The sequence below is a fragment of the Abramis brama genome (assembly GCF_963993115.1).
Source record: "Abramis brama genome assembly, chromosome: 10".
Taxonomy (NCBI): domain Eukaryota; kingdom Metazoa; phylum Chordata; class Actinopteri; order Cypriniformes; family Leuciscidae; genus Abramis; species Abramis brama.
Window position 1 is genome coordinate 29,993,297 of NC_139972.1, and position 21,208 is coordinate 30,014,504.

General features: G+C 39.5%; 1 protein-coding gene across 6 annotated transcripts in view; it reads left to right on the plus strand.

Moving 5' to 3' along the window:
- The window catches only part of robo2 (roundabout, axon guidance receptor, homolog 2), a 200,008-nt gene that overhangs the window by 176,133 nt on the left and 2,667 nt on the right, over nucleotides 1-21,208 (plus strand). For 3 of the 6 annotated variants that reach the window (XM_084126673.1, XM_084126674.1, XM_084126675.1), the window contains 9 exons: nucleotides 1,737-1,864; nucleotides 3,406-3,678; nucleotides 10,625-10,784; nucleotides 11,783-12,046; nucleotides 13,110-13,318; nucleotides 17,154-17,339; nucleotides 17,946-18,104; nucleotides 19,015-19,269; nucleotides 20,714-20,908. In XM_084126673.1, coding sequence (XP_083982799.1) covers nucleotides 1,737-1,864; nucleotides 3,406-3,678; nucleotides 10,625-10,784; nucleotides 11,783-12,046; nucleotides 13,110-13,318; nucleotides 17,154-17,339; nucleotides 17,946-18,104; nucleotides 19,015-19,269; nucleotides 20,714-20,908 — 1,829 coding nt within the window. Of the gene's footprint in view, nucleotides 1-1,736; nucleotides 1,865-3,405; nucleotides 3,679-5,047; nucleotides 5,174-10,624; nucleotides 10,785-11,782; nucleotides 12,047-13,109; nucleotides 13,319-17,153; nucleotides 17,340-17,945; nucleotides 18,105-19,014; nucleotides 19,270-20,713; nucleotides 20,909-21,208 lie in introns of all 6 variants that reach the window. The other 3 variants (XM_084126677.1, XM_084126676.1, XM_084126672.1) reach the window with 2 other exon arrangements.

Sequence of the window (21,208 nt, forward strand, 5' to 3'; positions counted from 1 at the left end):
TGTGTCTTCATTTTGACTCCCTGCTGATGTTTGTCATGCATTTAATTCATTATTTCTCCTCAGCATCTGTTGCCCAATGTTTGGGAAAATTACTTTTAAAAAGTAATGCGTTACAATATTGCGCTACTCCCTAAAAATTTGACTAATTGGGTTACATAGCTACTTTTTATGGAAAGTAATGCGTTGTTACTTTTTTGCATTACTTTTCTCATCTGTACTGGGCTTGCTTGTTTGTGTTGTAATAACAAACTAAAAAATCGTACATATATGGCCCTATCTTACACCCGGCGCAATGCAGCGCCAAGCGCGATGCAAGTGTTTTTTGCTAGTTTCAGCCCGACGCAGTTATCATTTTCACGTCCTGCGCCACGTTGTTTAAATAGCAAATGCATTTGTGCCCATTTGTGCGCCCATGGGCGTGCTGGTCTGAAAATGAAGTGTGTTCTGGTGCACTGTTGGCGCGTTGCTATTTTGAGGCAACAGAAATAGACTGCGCCATTGACCAACTGAAACCTGGTCTAAAGTCAATGGCACAATCTTTTTTTTTTGTTATTTAAAGAGCGTGTTAGTAATGTGCGTTTATAGGCAGGTCCACAACGCGCGTACACTCTGCTTATTAAACACACAGGGACGCACAGCAGCACACAAACATGACAAATATTAAAATTAAAATGATTACAATGTAAAAGATTATTATTGTGTACATAAAGATATGGTGAATCCGGCTTGTCCCGTAGATGGTCTGCTTGTGCACTTTTACCTCGCGCACGAGCAGATCCGTTTGCACTCTGGAGACGCGTTCGGTCTTTCCACTATCAAATTCCGTCATGTAAATAGTGAATCTGCCATGGCGTGAGCGCAGCTGGCATTTAAAGGGAATGGGAGATGAGACATTACTCATTAAGAGAATATCGACAACCCTTTTAGACCATGCGCCTGGCGCGCAGACCATTTTTCCCATCATTAAACTAGCAAAAGTGGATTCGGACACGCCCTAAGTGAACTTGCACCCTGCGCTTTGGACCATGCGCTTAGATCGTTAAAATATGGCCCCAAAAGTTAATGAATAAGCCTCAGGCTGAAGGAAATGCAAATTCATGCCTGTCCAGTAGAGGGCACAGCTCAAACAAACCTTTCAGCTGAAAAAAATAATAATAATTAATGCAAATGTGATGTTTAACTTAAGTCATTTTTGCTTATTAGTATGGTTGAATTGGGTAATCAAAGGTCAGCAGCAAAGACATTGGTTAATAAAGTGAGATTAAATGCATAAAGTATATTTGTGTTATTTAACACAAATACTGAATCTGTTTTTGTGCAAGTGAAATGAGTAAATGCATGTTCATATAAAATGAGGACAGGAGAGCTGTCAGTCGATACATATTTTAAAAAGGTAACTTGGGTATTGTAAATATAAAAGTAATGCGTTACTTTACTAGTTACTTGAAAAAAGTAATCTGATTACATAACTCGCATTATATACATATTCCATGTGCTGCTGTGTAGCTTATGAATAAAACTTTCATACACTCATAAGTGAAATTCTTCTTTTCAGTCAAAACCACTATTATTAAATTATTCAGTCTGTGTCAGTCTGAATCAATATAAAAATAAAAAAAAACATATCCAATAATCACAAATGAGTTGCAAAGTTATGGAAATTCATTGCTCAAATAGTGTGGAAACTCGATATGGAGAATGAAGTCTCACACGGATGGTTTGGTCTCTTCCCGCAGTCGTCCTGGTCTGCTGAATGCCAGTGATTCGGGGTACCCGTGGCTCGCCGACTCCTGGCCGACCACCAGTCTGCCGGTTAACAACGGTTCTGGAGGACCCAATGACCTCAACAACTTCGGCCGTGGAGGTAAATCTACTCTCAGACCCATTGCTGCATTGGCTTGAAATTTAGGACGTATTAAATCGATTAGAAATGCGGTTAGTCGAAGGTTTAAAATGTTAAAAGCAAGCCCTCTCCATCAGCTGAAAGAAAATGTCATATTTCTGGACAATGATTCATTCAGGATGTCCCAGTGTTGTCCTGATGTACACCTATATGCATATTGCATGGGCCGTGTTTGGACACACATTTATTCATCGTGTGCTGGAGACAGACCTATATGGCCACCCGCATCTGCTGTCACACTGAAACTAATGTCTGTCGTTCTGACCCGCTGTCACACAGAGGAAGAGGAGAGGGGTGGGGGGGTGTGAGGAAAAGATGGTGGTCGAGCAGTGAGTCGTGAAGGACAGCCACAGCTCGCGTGGTGCAGATGCAGCTGCTGTATATCATTTTCCCTTCAGTACACACACATGTAGAGTTACGCCATTATTTCATCCAGAAGTGGCAAAGAAAAAATGCTAAAAGATAGTAGTAGCAGTAGTGAGTCAAAGGGAGAGAACTGAAAATGAATTAAACGCCGGTTCACACCAAATAGTAAACAAAAAAGCATAGCATATTCACAACTTATGAGTTTATTGTATATTATATGTTTGTTTATTGTATATATTGTATATATTTTGTTATCTTTTGTATATATTTGTTATATTTTGTTATTTTATGTTATATTTTGTCTGAGTCAGTGTATTATTAGTGATAGTGATAATGATATATTAGTTATTATTAGTGTTATTAGTAGTATTATTATACATATTTTATTTTATATAATGTAAGTTATATGATATATATAATAATTAAAAATAGATATTGTAATTCTTTATTTTTTATAGATTATATAATAATAAAATGATATATATATATATATATATATATATATATATATATATATATATGTTTATGTGGCAATATCATTATACAAATTATATATCTTAAAATATGTATAATAATACATATTGTACTATACTAATAATATTTGTACACTGACACAGATAACAACATTTCATAATTCCATAATTATTTGAGTATTCAGTATAAAAATAATAATTATTAGAGTATATTAATAATTTGCAATGATTCTTCTTTTCATCATACATTTATTGTAATCATAACAATTTATTATTAATAATAATAATAATAATTGTATAATTTTTTTTATTTGTATAATTAATTGTATTATTATTATTATTATTATTATTATTTACACTGACTCAAATACCAAAATGTAATAATTCCATAATTATTTGAGTATTATGTATATGTGTGAATGTGTGTGACACTTTTTGGGGTATTATAAAAAACGTAAAAAATTTAATAATTTTCTGAAATAAATGATATAACATTTTAAATCAAATAAACATGATATTTTCATGGGAATGAGTCTGTAGAAACGCATTGACATATTTTGATTTGATTTCTTTCAAAAGAGAGATCACTTCTGCACTTCTCTAAGACATTAGCCTCACAGTCTTGTTGATCTCTCCTTCCCTCCGTCTCGCCGTGCCTCTCAGACGGGATGCCCAGTTCCCAGGCTGATAAGACGGGCACCATGCTTTCAGACGGAGCCATTTACAGCAGCATTGACTTCACCACCAAAGGATTCGGCAGCCCAAGTCCCGCCTCTCAGGCCACGCCATACGCCACAACCCAGATCCTCCATTCCAACAGCATTCATGAGCTGGCCGTCGATCTGCCCGAAGCCCAGTGGAAGACCTCCCTACAGGCCAAGCAAGAAATGGCCAGCCTGGGCTACTCACTGCCAGACAAGAACTCCTGCAACAACAGTGAGTCGGGCTGAAGGGCCAGGGGTGTGTGTGTGTGTTGTGTGTGTGTGTGTCTGTGTGATACTTCATGTGAGCTTGTTTTTTACGTCCAAAATCTTTTGAAACAAAGCCAATTGCTCTATTTCTGGATATTGCCTGAGGTTTGTATCAGTGTTAATTTGACCAACATTGCATTATTGTTGCATTTTTTTGACATTCAGGAACTATAAGAATGCGTATCATTGGCCCATGACAAAATCCATGACCCTTGAATGTGTTTCCGAACCAACCGGACTGCATTTATTATTTAAATTGTCTTTGGGCTAAAAGAATGTAACATCATTATCCAAGATTTATTCTATTTTGAAAAGCTTTTAGACAAATGCACTCTGCATTTTTTTTTTTTTTTAAATAAAAAAAAAAGTACTACTATCCCATATTAATGAACTCATTCTCCGCAGTTGAACAGAATGATAAATTGTAGCCTCTCCTTAACGCAATTAAAAACCATTTGCGCTTTCATTTGGCCTTGGAAAAAAAAAGTCAGACTAAAAAATGACTGTAAATCACATGTATAAATGATTCCATGAACTGGTTAACTTGCCAACAAATAGAATTAATTCCAGGAAAATTAGCACTAATGTATGTTGTTAACATCGGAATGATACAGTTTCCCAAGAAACTAGACAAATTGAGAGATTTTAAAGCAATTAGGCTCTGTTCCAAAATCAAGTGAGCTGCTATGCTGCCTGCTACCTATGTAGGCAGCATCTTAACTGATGCTAAAGATGCCTCACTTTATTATTATTATATTATATTATACACAAACTTTTATATTAGATGCGATTAATTGCTATTAATCGATTTAACAGCACTATATATTATATTATATATTATATTATTATATAATTACAAGTAATTACAAATTTTGAGGTAAAATTATATATATATATATATCTCATAATTTTATCTTAAATATTTAATTATCTTATATATTTAAAATCAGCACTTTCTCACTTTATCCTTCGTCTTGTGTTTATTTTTTTCACTGAGCTCATTGTAGTAAATTCTCAGATTGCTTTATCATGCAAGGATGGATGCAATATTTCCTGAATGTAGCCAAAATGAGAACATTATAGAACAGCTGTTGCCGTTGACGGCTTCAAATGATCCCTACATGGGCAGCTCGCTCGGTTTGGGAACAGAGCGGAAAGTGTCCAAATCAAGCACTAAGTCTAAGCATTGTTAAATTAGAAAGAACAGGCATTTGAAACGGGAGTTGTGTGTGAAATCAGTGCTTTGCTCGTTGCTCTAACTGCACGCCCTTGCATGCGCTTGTGCCGTCTTGCCCTCCACCTGATGCCACTTTTTTGCCCTTCGCCTCCACTAGCACTCCTTTTCATTCCTGACTACCGATTGGCTGACGGATTGACTAATAGAATGCCACACAACCAATCGCAGGATTTCAGCACCACCAGCTCCCACAACAGCTCAGATCGGAGCAACAGTCTGTCAGGTTGGTATTTCACCGGTCCCGGGTCAGCAGCCCACCCGCATCTTTCCTTCAGTCTTCCCCTCTCCCCTTTCACCTCCACTAACCGTGGTGCACACGCCATGACCCCTGCTGTATACTCTGAATAATATGGTTTGTGTAATAATTGGGTTCCTCATAGCTGTCATCTCTACTGGATCGACATCCACTGTGTGGATGTACTGTAAAAGTCCTGTTTATAAAAAAAAAAAAAAGACGATTTATATTAACCGGTATGTATTAGCAAAATATGGTGGATACTGTTGCGATATTAGGTGCATCAGAGCATAGACCTTTCCATAATAACAGTTTGAGTCCATAAATTCATTCTTAAAAAGTCAATCAAGAACATCTACACCGTGTCTACATCTGATGACAAAGGCAGATAGAACCCATTATAATCAGTGATGCTGTCTGATTTCACAGATAGTTTGTTTATGAATGTAAAAAATGTCGAAAGAATGTAAAGTACTTGGTTTGGCCATTGTTTTGAATGATTTTGTTCTTTTGTTGTGCTTGTTGTTGTCATCTGTTGTCTTAGTACAAGTGGAATGTGGCGGTTGGTCAGTGTTGGGGTTTGTCCTGCCACTCCTCCACTGTGATTGGACGGCTGGGTAAAAAGTGACAGTGATGAGTGCTACGTTTTACTCAAAGTAAAAAAAAAAAAAAATGTCCAGCTCTTGACGACCAGAAAAAACGTCAAGCTTGTGTGAAATAGACACTTAGCGCCTTGTCACACTGCTGCCGAATTCAAATACACGGCGGTCCCATTGGAAACCAATTGAAAAAATACAAAGAAATGCTTTGGTGGACACAATGCCTTAAAGTTTGAAGAATTGAGCATAGAGTTTCTGGTCTTCTCTTTTCACACTTTGGTTCCCCATAGCCCTTTTCACATGTGAAGGGGAAATTGTGGATGACACTCAATCCTTATATTCTGCCTATGTTTGACATGTTGCACAATTCCAGCAAAGCATCTTTTGACATTGTCATTAACCTTGTGTTAGCAATGCCAATGCGTTTATGATAGGTCAGTTTTGCCACTGGTAAAAGAAGACACTCGGAAATGCACATCCACGCACTCTTGAGAGGGTTGATTTGAGCAAATTCCTCCCGTTAATGGTCACAAGCTACAATAAAATTCATGTACTGAAAATTACAAGGTCATTTATAGGACACAGAGACGGCCCCCATCCTCTCGTCTCGTTGTCCATGTGGCTCTCTTTCTCCTCTCTAATCAAGTTTCATGCCAGTGCTTTAACTGTGCAGTAACCCTACACAGCCTCAGACATTAGATGGGAAGCTCTCCAAGCATCTGGCTCAAGTGTTTCACGGACTACAATTAGGACCACAAGGGTAGATTTAGGTCAAACATCTCAAGCTCTTCAGGCAAGGATTGAAGATAGAGATCATGACCAAATCGAGTCAATCTGATCTCGTTTAACCTTTTCATAGCATTTTAAGGTTTTCTATCTAACAACCTGATTAACATGAAAACTGATGTCGTATTTCATTATTCATCATTCAGACAATTTATACAGATCATGCTTTTGGAAATATACATTATCGTTCGCAAGTCAGTAAAAACAGTATAAATGTGAAATTGAAATTGAGATTTATACATCACCTGAAAGCTGAATAAATAATCTTTCCATTGATGTATGGTTTGCTAGGATAGGACAATATTTGGCCGAGATACAACTATTGAAAATCTGGAATCTGAGGGTGCAAAAAAATCGAAACATTGAGAAAATCGCCTTTAAAGTTGTTCATTTATGTTCGTGACTGTGCTGCATTCACTCACAAAAATAAATGTTTTATATATTTACGGTAGGAAATTTACTAAATATCTTCATGGAACATGATCTGTACTTAATATCCTAATGATTTTTGCCATAAAAGAAAAATCGATAATTTTGACCCATACAATGTATTGTTGGCTATTGCCACAAATATACCCGTGCAACATGTGACTGGTTTTGTGATCCAGGGTCACCTATATTGTGAAAAAATTTCATTAGAATTTTCAGAAGCTATAACTCCAGTGTCACACGATCCTTCAGAAATCATTCTGATTTGCTGATTTACTGTTCAAGAAACATTTATTCTTATTATCAGTGCTGAAAACAGTTGTGCTGCTTAATATAAAAAAAATATAAAAAAATGTTTTTGCAACAATATAAATACTGTCACTTTTGATCAATTTAATGCTAGTGAAAAAAAAAAAAAAGATGTATATAGAATAAATGTATCAAATAATACAAGTATAAAAAACATTAAATAAGTATTAATAAAAGTGTTCAAATTGACCCTAAACTTCTGAACGGTAGTGTAAAAGTTCGAGATTATACTGTATATTTCATAGTTTTTTACTGAATTCATTTTTTGGTTATGTTAAGACAGTTTCACATAGGAGGAAAAGCTGAGCAAATAAGCATTTCCAAAGATTACGCTTGATTGTTTCCAAGCAAACATATGTACTTCATTTGTTTGCTGCGGTTCATTTTGGCGTACTATCCCAAAATAATTCTGAAATATTTGAACTTTCGATATTGATCCCAGTGAATTGGCATTTTTCCACACAGAACCTGTTCATCTTTTCAGAGCTTGAGTTTAATTTTATATCAGGAATCACTTCACTTTTAGCATCTGATCTCCTATTATAGATGTCAAGGCAGGTTTTTAATTAATTTAAAAGTGTTGAAGGAGAGCGAAAACAGTAAAACACGTTTCACCCATATTCACTGCTGTTTTGAGAGCCAAAATTCACAGCTTCCTTTGTGAAAAACGTTCTTGTCGTAATCAAAAACACATGCATTTCCCTGTAATAGAAAAGCCATAAAGCATTTGTACTGCCCCATTAAAAGCAAATTATTTTCGAATACTGTTATTTACTCCCTTTTCCCACCATAGCATACAATTAGATCATAATCCGTTATACAAGATAGGACAGATCTGAGTTGAGCAAACTCTCATTGATGTGTTAAAGGTGCGGAACCTCAAGTTATGAAATACAGCCAAGTTCCGTCGCCTCTGATCCGGCCTGATTCGGCCTAGTTCAGAAAGCCACCTCATGTTTGTCAGTCGAGTCACTGTTCCCTCACAGGACCCTTCCTTTCTGTTTTCCTCACATTTCTTACATTGGTAATTTCAGGAGCTGCCCCGACTCCTCAGCAGAGACTCGTTTACATTATTGATGCCCTCTACTCAACAAAGAGGGAGAAAGAAAGGAGGCGAGAGAGAGAGATAGAGAGAGAGGAACTGAGGGAGTGATTGAGTAATCACGCCATCTCTCCATTTATTGTCCGATGCCACGCGTCACCCAGAGGAACGATTAGGAAACCCAATTACTTCCCCCCACTCCAGCCACTTCTGCCTCTTCTGCCTCTAGCCTGTTGTTATTTTTTTTATTACTGGCATGCTTTATTCATCTTCGTTTGACACTTCCATCCCTCCGCAAGACTCCTAATGCCTCCCGCTTTCCCTCGCCCGCCGGAACAATAGCGCACCGTCAGCGAGAAGTTCCGGCGAAGAGAACACTCTCTAATAGGCCGGCTGCCGAGAGTATCATAAACGTCAGCTTCCGTATGACAAATCTGCCATAAACTGTGCATAGCTACAGTACTCATCTTATAGCATTCGTGTTCTTTCTTACTCATTTTTGCTTTTCTTAAAGGAACAGTGCACCCTGAAATTTTGAAAACACTAATTCCAAACCTGTATGACTTTCTTCAGTTCAACACACACAATTTTTTAAAGCATGTTCTTCTTACTGCACAATAAATGTGAACCAAAGTTTCTAAACTTTGAGGAACACACATTTATTCAGTAACAATCTCTTATTTTAGTATTACTTGCATATAGTTTACATTAATATTTCCGTTTATGTTTTTCATCAATTCATTTCATTCATTTAAATCCTAATCTCTTAGACACCATTTTGTGAACTGGATCAGCTAATAATCAAACGGTTTAGCCATTTGCCAGTTCACAGCCAGTTCACAAAATCCGATCTGAACTGGGTTTTGTGAACTGACTAGACCAGTTGTTTGAAAATATTTAAAAGAATGATTCTCATTGCACCACTAGTTATTTAATGTCAGTAAATTACTCAAAATTGGGACAGACTAATCCTAAAGTACTATAAAATCGTGAAGTACTATTCACAGGGACCAGTGTTTAATTCAACTTATTGACCAGCACAATTCTTCAAATTTATTTATGTTCCACAGAAGAAGGAAAGTCATATGGTTTTGGAACAACATGATCATTTTCATTTTTGGGTGGAATATTCCTTTAGGATCCAGGTCTTTTCATAGCCATTGAATGTGATTCAACATGGCTTTTATAAAGAGTTTTTTAGACTTAATGTACAGCCCTGTCAAAGTCCTGGCATCATATTAAATAACATGATGTTTGAACCCACAGGGTTGCTTGAATCGGAACATTTTGAGGCGGCAGGGACGATTAGAGGCCATTGGCAGACAGAGGAAGATGATGACAGATAGGATCCCATACAGTACAAGTGCTGCCAGTGAAGGTCCCCCCTCCCATTTGCATTTGGCCGTGCGTCTGACTCCATCAGCCTCAGCTATTTTATGCCTGGCTTGAAACACGGGAGGATCTGGCAACACGTGCCAAAGCACTGGTCACGTCGAGTTTGCCAGCGGCGGCATTAATAATTTACAGTAATGAATCCTGCCGCCTCTGCATGTACTCTGTGGAGGACACGCATATACATCACTTCCTCGTCCCAAATGTCTTCATCTGGCATTGATGGCCGTTACATTTAGATGGTTTTGTTAATTAGATTGTGACAGAAGGGTGATTAATTACTATCCTATGTACTGGTTCTTGGGCAAGTTTGTCATTTGCCAAATCTTTTGTCCTGGGAGATTGTGTGTGCGCGTCATATTCAAGTTCAACAGCCTTTATTCATTCCAGCTTTCACACATTTCTGTTTCTTTCTCTGTAGTTTCTTTTCTTAGCATACATAAAATGAAGGGCATACTCATAGAATGGAACTAGAGTTGCAAACAAAGATATTCCAGAAAGTTACATGAATGACAGCTGTGGTAAAAAGGAGGTCAAAGGGTTTTTTTCAGTAATTTCTTTTTTTGAGTCTTTGAGACATTGACATGCTGTGAACTGTTTCTTTTACCACACAGCCTTGAGATAGCTTTTTATGGCTGTGTTGGCTCAGAACATTTTGAAAGAAGTTGTGCAAAGAGGAGTTGTACATGCTAAAATACAAGCAATTGCATTTGACATTGGCTTTGCAACAGCCTTCACTTAGTATAGAGAATTTCAAGCACACATTATGTGGGGAATAAATCAGTTGTTTTTTTTAGGGTGAAAACATGGAAATTGCCAAATCACGTGACACCATTCTGTGTACAAGTTCTAACTAATATCTCCAACTTTTTGCTGTTGTAGGCGGGAAAGGTGGAAAGAAGAAGAAGACCAAAGCAAACGCCAAGCCCTCCAAGATGAATGGCTCCAACTGGGCAAACGTTCCACTGCCTCCCCCACCTATCCACCCTCTTCCAGGCACGGAGATGGACCACTACGCCTCAGAGCACCATGATGGAGGAGGGTAGGGTCCTGAGTCACTCATTTGGCTCTTCTTAGTAGTAATAGTGACAATCCACACTGCAAATTCAATGGTCACATCTATAATATCTAGAGATGATGATCCATGTAATTGAGCATTGAATTTCCCCCATCAAGTTTGAAATAAAAACGGCCAGGATGTGCATAGGAAACTGTTCAAAGTCTCATTCTTGCTAGCTAATACCATCTATAAATCCACTAATGGTATTTATTTATTCCTCAGAGAGTTAATTAAGCGGCTAGCACTAAATTATGAGTAATAATAATAGTAATAAATTATTATTTGTTGTCCATTATAAATAGATGGAATAATTTTGCTAGTGTGTGATAATCTTAAAACCTTGTTTGACAAACTGTTCACGCTCAGCAACTTTTAATATACTTTCGCCACTGATGACTCTCCACTCTGGTCTGACATCAGCGTCAGCCCATCTGTACAGTTAAAAGAAAACATGAAGGTGGTGATACAAATTAAATATCCTTCTCGAGAGGTGTGCTTGCCTTTCAACCCTGTTAATTTCCATCTCGGAGAGTCATCCAGCTTAATAGGCTCTCTGGCAAATGAGTAGTCTTCTACGCTGTAAATCTCGCCACTGTCTTTTAATGGCTTCAGATTAAAACTGTTATGTCCTACGGGATGTGCACTGACAAATTCCTCTAATGAATGTTGGCTTTATGACATGTATTATTTCAGCATGTCTAAGCACAGTTCTGGGAAATAAAAAGCAAAGTTGTTCTGCTAGATCAGCCTGTATTAAAGATCAAGTAAAGCTGTGAAAATCCCTTTAGATTTTTTGCATTTAACCTAATATTTACACCATTACCACAATGCTGTTAAACCTGAGTCTCATGATATCCATAACTGTTGACTAGACTGACATTTAAATAAAAAAAAGTCATGCCTAACACACAACTGGTAGTGGGGTGCCACAGGGACTCGTCTGCGGTCCATTTTCATTTTGTTTCTGTCTTTTGTTCCAGATATGATAGTGATGGTTGGGGCCCGCCATTGCCAGTGCAGACATACCTCCATCAGGGTTTAGAGGATGAGCTGGAGGAAGAGGAAGAACGGGTGCCCACTCCTCCCATAAGGGGTGTGGCCTCCTCCCCTGCAGCAGTTTCCTTTGGCAAACAGTCCACAGCCACACTGAGCCCATCCCCACGTGAAGAAATACAGCCCATGCTCCAAGCCCACCTAGATGAGTTAACCCGCGCTTACCAGTTGGACATGGCTAAACAGGCTTGGTAAGATCTGAGTTAAAGGTGAATTGTTTTACCGCTAGAGCAGAGATGCCGAAATCAGGATCCGGTGGCATTTTTTATTTTATTATTATTATGTTTTTTTTTTTTTTTAAATCATTTTTGTTTTGAAATGTATCATATTAATGAATTTGATAAAAAAAAAAAAATAAAAAAAAAAAATCTAATCATTTTTTGGGATACCTCTGCACTAGAGGCATCAAATGCAAATGTAAAAACAACAACAACAAAAAAATAGCTGTTTAACTTTGAAGATCTGATTTATTTATTTTTATTTTATTTTTTTTAACATATCTAGCACTGCACCCCATTTTATTACACCGCATTTGTTAGTAGTTTTCAATAAATGCAAGATATTAAATGAAAAAAAATGTGAATGCAGCTGAATTAAATATGAGAACAATTCATAGTCGTCCAGCCCAGACTGTGTAAAGCATTCTTATAAAGCCCCCATGCTAAACCCATGCTTCAACCTGTCTGTCCAAGATAAATCGACTTCCGCTTATTACAGTCGGCACTGTAAGGGAACGGCCTCCACTTGTCAGGAGGAAGATGTCATGTTACCGCCATAATGAGAATGTTGCTCATAGTGCGTTTTTGACGACTGAGGAGAGCCCATAATTATATCCGAATCTTGGCACAGACCGCATCAAAGCAGAAGCACTGCACAAACACACACGATCCACATATATATAGACACAGTGGGGCTGTCATCGAACCTAGCTGTCTAGTGGGTGACAGCCACAGCAAAGACATGCCTGTGGTGGTTGCCATTGTATACTCTTCAAGCTGCAATTAGTAGGTCATTGTGTTAGCATGCAAACCATGGCACTGCTGAATTAGCCGAATTGTCCCAATTCATCGGAGAGATGACAAGGAATGTTCTAGGAAAAACACATTTCGCCTGACAGACAGCACACCCCACGCATTTCTCTTTTGTCTGGGCTTGTCGCTCATTGACACCTTTTGTCTCCAGCTGACAACCCTTGAAGCTATTGCTTGGTTATGCAAAAGATATGTTCACGTTTGACTTTGGAATTCTCCGCAGGCACATGCAGGGTGGGCCTTACCCGCCCCAAGCCCCCGCGCCGCCCGTGGGCTACATCTCCAGCACCCTAGTGTCCGATATCGAGACAGACCTCCCTGACGAAGACGACGATGAGGAGGAGGATGAAGGATACGAGATGTCGCCATCAATTAGGGGCATCGAACACACACCAGGCTCCAGCATGGACAACTTGGACAGCTCTATTACGGGTAAGCGTAAATTTTTGTGCACTTTTGTAATTAACTTCTGTAATCAATTCTATGAACTTTTCCTTTGAAAGAACATGAAGAATTTCTTTAAAACAAGCATAAAGCCCTTATCTAAACCTTTAAACAGTGTTCAGTTTTGTGCACAGTTAGATGTCCAGTGCAGATTGTGTTCTTTCACTGCATGTACTCTAAGCACTGCAGGGGTGGCCATTTCATTTGCTCATTATCCCATCCGTTGTCCTCATAATCTGGGATTTCTATCTCTCTTAAATCATTTCAGGACTCAGTTTGAACCCAGCATGGAAGGTAGAGAAAAAAAAGTGGCTCTTTTTTTTTTTATTATTATTAAAAAAGTTAATTAAAATGCAGTCCATTTGGTCAGAGACACCGAACGATATGATCTACTCACATATCAAATTACAATTCAACAGAATGTGCGTGTAAAGATAAGACAATAAAACAGAGGTACTGATCTCTAATCTAAAAGCAGCATATGTCAGTCCAGCGGGCACTTTGAGATTGTACTACTGATGTTTTACATGGGAAGCGGTTGTGGTTTATTCACATGTGTACCGCATGTGATGGCTTTGTTTGTACTAGCATGGTAAAATACTCTGTTTTGCTCTGCTTGTCTGTAAATAGCTGTATTTGTTTGTCATTGTCATGCTGTATTTATTTTCACCTCACCTGAAAATGGCCGCGTTTGTTCAGGCATTTGGGGATAAACTGTGATCACCATAATGAGGAGTGATAGACTAAAAGACTAAAAAAGGGGGGAGTAAAGAAACTTAGGAAATTGAAACAAATGATTTTACTCAATCACAACCCTCATTGCTTCCGGTTTCCCATGAAGATTTTGAATAAGTCTCACGTTCAGGGCTCCATTTCCCCATTGAAGACAGGAGGCACCATTTCCATTTTACAACTTATTGAAAGGGTTTTATGGGCCGTCTGTCATAAGGGACACGTGAAGGGTATGACATTGCGTGGTTAGAAACTAAAAGCCCTCTGTTCTCTAATTTACCACAGGACTGAGGCAAAATGGGACAGTGTTGCTCCTCTAATCAGGCCAAGACGTATGCATTATTATTTTATGGATGGATGGGTGGTTTAGGCAGTTTAGTTAAGGAGGAATAAAGATCACTGGAACATATTTTTCTTTATTGTGCTTGATTATTTATTGCATGCACAACCCTCAGCAGATCAGTGAGTTTGTGAAATAGAGAGGATGTTTTATAGGAGTTGTAATGTGAGCAGTGAGCTCACTGTCCTGCTCCACTCCGCTCCCATAAACCCTTGCACCAACTGCAGATCGCGAGGTCACGTGTCCTGAGGCGGGCGTCTCCGCCTACTTGTCAAGGGGAATGATTACGATGCTTAATGATATGCAGATGAGGGCTCAGGGCAGTGTAAATCAGCTTTAGTGGCAGCAGGGTGTTGGATGAGTTTTACAACTATATTTAGCTGAGCTGTGAATATTAACTGTGTATTATTCAGCGAAACGTTCTGACAGTCAAAAAAAGCCTTTTTCGAATCCATAAAATGTTCAAAAACCATGTCAAATTTTTTATTAGCTCCATAATTATAGTAGCTACAGTAGTGTAGCTTCAAAACGTTTGCCGTTTGTGACTGCCAACTCCAAATTAGCAGCAATTTGTGGGAAGTTCTCTTCATGGTACGCCACGCCGTATAAAAACATTTGGGTTTGCGAACTTGAATGTATTTTGGACGGAGAACGGTTATTGTTTTGCAGCTGCCAGCATTATTATATGGCGAAGAGTGAAAGCTTGGTATTTTCAGGGATCTGTTTTAGGTGGCTGGTTGTTAGAGGGGATGTCGTCTCTGGAGGAGGCAGGAGGCGCTGAGACGTAGTGCAGGTATTCTGCAGGAGCCGTCCCTTCTGATGTGGAGCTCTGTACCTGCCTCTGCCTCTGCCAGCACATTCAATTCATTATATGCAGTCTCGAGGGACTCAACTTTTTTTTTTTTTTTGCAAAACAAAGCCATATGCAGTTTCTGAGGAAATTCAAAGGAAGAGACTGCCAGAAAGAGTTTTCCTTTTTTTTGTCTTTTTTTTTTTGTCTGCATCCTACTATTTTTTCTTTTAGACAAGAGAAACACAAAATGTATGTTGGTGCTTTGAAAATCTTTGTTATATTTGCAGGTATTATAATATTTTTTTAGGGTTTTATATGCTAGCAACAAGCAGTATTTACTTTACAGTATAAATATAGTGTTACAGAATTTCATTGATAATAATAAATAATAATAATAAAAAATATTAGTAGTAGTATTTTCTAATAAACTATTTTATAGTAGTACTATTAATAAATAATTTTTAAATGTCCACTGAAGTGCCTTGGAACGCACAGCTTTGTTTGATGCGTTGACGTAATTTCCACTGAAACAGGAAGCTAAGGCGGGACATATTGATTGGCTCCTCCCCCTTTTCAAATAGCCAAAAGCGTTTAGTTTTAAGTACTGCTAGTCGTACTTAACAGCACCATGGAAGCGAATCCGAGCGCTGATGATACGATGGATTCAATAGTAGAGGTGTGAATAATAAATTTGGTCGCTTTGGCCAGGTGGTATTTATAGCATACAGTAGGTGGCTGGGCATTTTAGATTCTATAGAGCATTTGATTGGACAGAAGATGTGATGAGAAGCTGAAGTCCGCTGTGATGTCATAAAAATCCGTGATCCATTTTAGCGGAAGTGAGAGACTATGTTTTGAATGCTTTTATCTCCTAAATCGAATTTTGTCATTGTTTTGGAATATCAGCTTATTCATAACTTTAAGGCTAACATATTCATACTAAAATCTAAAAAACTTAAAATTTAATTTCAGGGGGCCTTTAAAGCTGCATTTTTTTTAAACCCTTAAAGAAAAACTAGATAATGTTTTGAAAGCACTACAGTGTTTGTAGTGTCACCAAGACCTAGGCTACAAATCTGTCACCGAGACCTAATTAGCTCAATGTTGAATCTTGAGACATACTTGAAACTATAAAAATGTTACCCAGGCAACACCAGTAACCATTGTAACCCTCTTAACTTTACTCTCGGATCATTAAACAATAGTCGCGCCATCTCACATCATCTTCCCTGAGGATGTTTGTGCCGGGTTGCTATCAATCTAAAAAAAATCCATGCCATAAATCTGACAAGTGCCAAAGAAGAGGAACAGCACGTAACCGTGTGGTTGCTTTGATCATGCTGCGTGTTTCTGTGTGAGATATCAGCTGCTTCACCTCAGGCCGTGTGCAGGTGCGTGCGTTCCTTCCCATCAGAGCAATCAAAAGGAAGTGAGGTCGTGATGTGTAGTCAAGTGGCTGGTGTGAGTTTATATGCAGGATGAAAGCAGGACAAGTTACTTGAGAAAAAAAAAAAGCCAGAACAGCTCAGATTAGTGAACCCAAAAAAAAATAAAACTGCTTGGGTAATATTAAATGACATTAATGTTTTAGTATTCTGTATTCTGTAAATCTACCCTACTCAGCCATTTTGTTGTGGCTATTAGTTTCATAACAGTGACTACCTTATAATTTTGAAGGTGGCTGACGCATCTCCTGTCAAACATAACTCACCTGTGCTCATCTTTATTCAGATGAGAGGATAATCATTCCCAGCACACATCCAAAGCCCCATTATACAATATTATTCTGATTATAAATGCATTTTTCCATTCGCCTTCATGAAGGCATCAATAACTTATTAGTGTGTACATATTACTAAAGCATATATCCTGTCTCAGCGTATACATCCTGTTTTTCTGGAAAACAATAAACTAGAAAACCTAGTCAATCTAACGCCCATGCGGCCGCTCCCCTCCAGGCTCGATGGTGAACGGTTGGGGCTCGGCTTCAGAAGATGATGACAGAAACTTCTCCAGCAGGAGGTCTAGTGCCGGCAGCTCCTCTGACGGCTCACTCTTCACCCATTGCAGCTTTGCACGAGCCCTGGTGGCGGCCGCAGACAAGGCTGGTTACCGTCTGGACGGCACCAGCCTGAGCAAGAGAGGTCGGTTTGGAGGAAACAAAGGAATTCGAGACTGGAAGTCTGGTGTTTGTTGACTGCAAAATGGCTCAATCTTAACAGAATGATGCTTCTTTTCTGCTTTCTGATTTTACGCCGGTGAACTCTTGCTTTTATCTGAAGGGTTTTTGAAAGCGGCATGGTGCAAATACTAACATCTTTATGGATTTGCTTGGTGGGTTTTGGCGACGACTGTTTTCACTTAGCAGGGTTTTGGTTCTATGCTTTCAGTTTACACTGCGAGCAAATTAATTAACTGGGGACAGATCCAGCGCTTATGTCTTCAGATTCTTTTATGTACTTCAGGTTTGACTTTGTGCCTCTTTCTGACTCTATAATAATCTTGATTATTTAGGACTTCATCCACAGATATTCAAGAACCCACTTTCACAATCCTAAACCTTTTCTCCAACAGGCTGCGCAATAGAAATGAAATGTACTGATTGATTCTGCTGCTTCTGAATCGAACTAACAAGCTGTCCGCCCTACTTCTGAGCAACATGCCATGCTTTTCTCTCAAAATTCGTTTTCCATCTCTAGCTTTTCGATAACATTACGGGCTAACCACGGTTCTTTCTTTGCTCACTGCAGATAAAGGTCTACACCATAGACCTCGTCCCGCTAGCCCGTTTTCCACAGATGGAAGTACGGTGGGCACACACAGCCTTGGTCACCAGCGGGCGCCGAGGCCCACCCGTAAACACAAAGGCCCTGGCACTGCCCCACACCGCCGCGATGCCAGCGCTGATGGTGAACTTTAGTCCGGTTTTAAATTAACAGATAATACCAAAGCATGGTTTACACTAGATTACAGATCACCCTTGCATGCTTTGTTGTATTAAAGGGATAGTTCACCCAAAAATGAAAATTATCCCATGATTTACTCACCCTCAAGCCATCCTAGGTGTATATGACTATCTTCTTTTAGACGAACACAATCAGAGATCTATTAAAAAATATCCTGGCTCTTCCAAGCTTTATAGTGGTAGTGAATGGGAGCCAATATTTTGAAGCCCAAAAAAGTGCGTGCATTTATCAAAAAAGTAATCCATACGACTCCAGGGGGTTAATAAAGGCCTTCTGGAGCGAAGAAATTAGATTTTGTAAGAAAAAATCCATATTTATAACTTTATAAACTAAAATAGCTAGCTTTCAGCAGACAGCCTATGCAAGTCGACTTGCGCCACAAGAGTAACCCCTGACACGATGTATGACGTAAGATGTAGGAGTAGTGTAAGCTTAGACGCCTCTCGTGGTTCAAACTAAATATTTTTTTTATATATAAAGCTTGGAAGAGCCAGGATATTTTTTTAATAGATCTCTGATTGTGTTCGTCTAAAAGAAGATAGTCATATACACCTAGGATGGCTTGAGAGTGAGTAAATCATGGGATAATTTTCATTTTGGGGTGAACTATCCCTTTAATGTAGTAGTCAACATTGGTTAAAGGAGACAGATGGGGTCATAAGCAAATGCATTTAGAAATATCCAAGCCATTAAAATCATTTATCAAATAGAATGAAATCAATGTTACCCCTTTGAGCCCATTTATGTAGCTATAAAAGACACCTACTGTCAAATTATGATAAATGCATAATGTACTATGGAAATGCTGTTCCTGCACTTTGAATTCACATGGTCCTTCTTGCTTCTATCCCAGATCTGCCTCCACCACCAGAGCCTCCACCCTGCCAGACAGCTCGCGTCCAGGGGGCGAGGAACTTGCCCAACCCCTCTGACCGCAAAGCTTCCTCCTTGGAGAGGCAACCCATTATGGGCCTGGAGGAGATGAAGTGTTCCTTGGACCGGCAGGCCCGAACCTCACTGGAGCGCCACCGACAAGCCCAGGACAGACTGGGATCCATAGAGAGAGGAGAGGAGAGCAGAAGAGGACAGAAAAATGGCCATGTTTCAGGTAGGACGATGGATAGTTTTCCATGAATGTATGCCAGAGCTCTGTTGACAGTTTGGGGTCTTAAATTGAGACATAAAGGAGAATCAGTGTTAGGTTGTGGATACTGGTTCCTAGCAGTGGATACTAGTTAGGCTATTTCAGCTCAAACCCTGATTAAATACATCCAAACCAGCTAATCAATATCTTCAGGATTTCTTAGAACAGATAAGAGTGCAGGAAGGTGGCCCTCAATGCACAGGATTGGACACCCCTGGGCTAGGACAACACCAAACTAGTGCTAACCAATTTCAGCACCAATATTTCCTTAGTCAACCAGCAGGATAATTTTGGTCAGCCAACTTCCAAGGATCCAAACTAGCACAATCATGCTGTTCACCAGTTATTCCAATCCTGCTCCTGGAGGGCCAGGAGTTGGAGCTGAGCTCCAACCCTAATTAGCACATCTGAAGAACCAGCTAATTAAGGTTACTAGAAACTTCTAGTCAAGTAGGTTGGAGTTAAACTCTTCAGGAAGTTGCCTAGGCCACTACCAAACTAGTGCTAACCAATTTAAGTCTGAAATTGATCTTCAGCACCAAGATTCCTTAGTCAACCAGCTTGTCCATTAAGACATTTTGGTCATCCAACTTCCAAAATTTGAAAAGTTCACCAACTAGACCAGCACCAAACTATCTCTAACCAGCCTGGACCTTGTCTTCAGCATTAATGGGCATCAGAATTTTTCCTTTCGCACAAACATTTTTATGAAAGAACTGAACCTGATCTTACATGTCCACATGAGTTAAATCAGCCTGACACAGTAAACAAGCTCTTAATTCAGCAGAGCAGGTCTGTAAAATATTATCTTGCTATCGTGGTCATCAGAGGCAGATGTTTGACAGCGCCAGCTGTGGACCCTTGGCATTCATTTACGGTCCCTGCTGTAAGGAGGCCAAGCTGGAGCAAACAGATTGCCTTGTCTCCCCCTCTTAGTGAGCTCTTCCATGGCCAACACTGGTCTTCTCCAGGAACCAGCAGACAGGAGGCACACTTAGCTGCACAGATGTACTCTAATCGTTCCAGCCCTCATTTTTCACTGTATACACACACGCTGCAGTGAAGCCGAGCTCCATCTGTGCCTGTCTGATCATTAGGATCCACCATTCTGGGTTTCCATCCCAAACGAAGCATAAAGAGCTAGGCCTGGATCTGGCTTGACACAGAGGGGGATGTGGGTTGGGCAACCCGTCTGGTTTGGTCTCATATGTCTTCATTTTCATCTTAAACTTTGGTGTGGAGATACGTTTAGCCGTCTGAACGTATTGCTAATGAGTACAGTTCGGTCAAAGCTGGCAAGAGTTGGTCACCTCAGTATTAGTCAGAGAGAAACCAATCATGGACATATTCCAAGCTGGAAAAAGGCAAAAAAATAAATGTATGGTTTGGATATTTTGTACGTTTTCAGAAGAGGCCATATTGCCATACAACAAACCGTCATTCCCATCCCCCGGGGGCCACAGCTCGTCTGGGACGGCCTCCTCTAAAGGGTCAACGGGTCCTCGGAAAGGAGAAGGGACGAGGGGACAGCACCAGCGCTCCACCACAGAGCAGGGTGAAAGCAGCTACATGGGGACCAACGCGCAGTACTCTGGAGAGTTATGTGAGTCTGAATAGGTTATTCTGGCATAACTTCAATATCAAAGGTGCATGGAAGTAGTAAAGCACTAACAAGTTAAAGGAGAACTCCGGTGGCTGAAATAACATCATTTCTATTCATATCTTTCACATCTACTGCAGTCAGATTCACCCGTGTTCACTCTGAAGGAATCACTCACATTGGCTGGGCACTTGTGATGACACATCAAGGATGTTAAGAGGCTAAAAGCAGGTTTAAAACTTGCCCCATTGAAGTCAACAGGGTGCAAGTTTTAAAAAGAGGATAACACGGTGTAGGCAACAC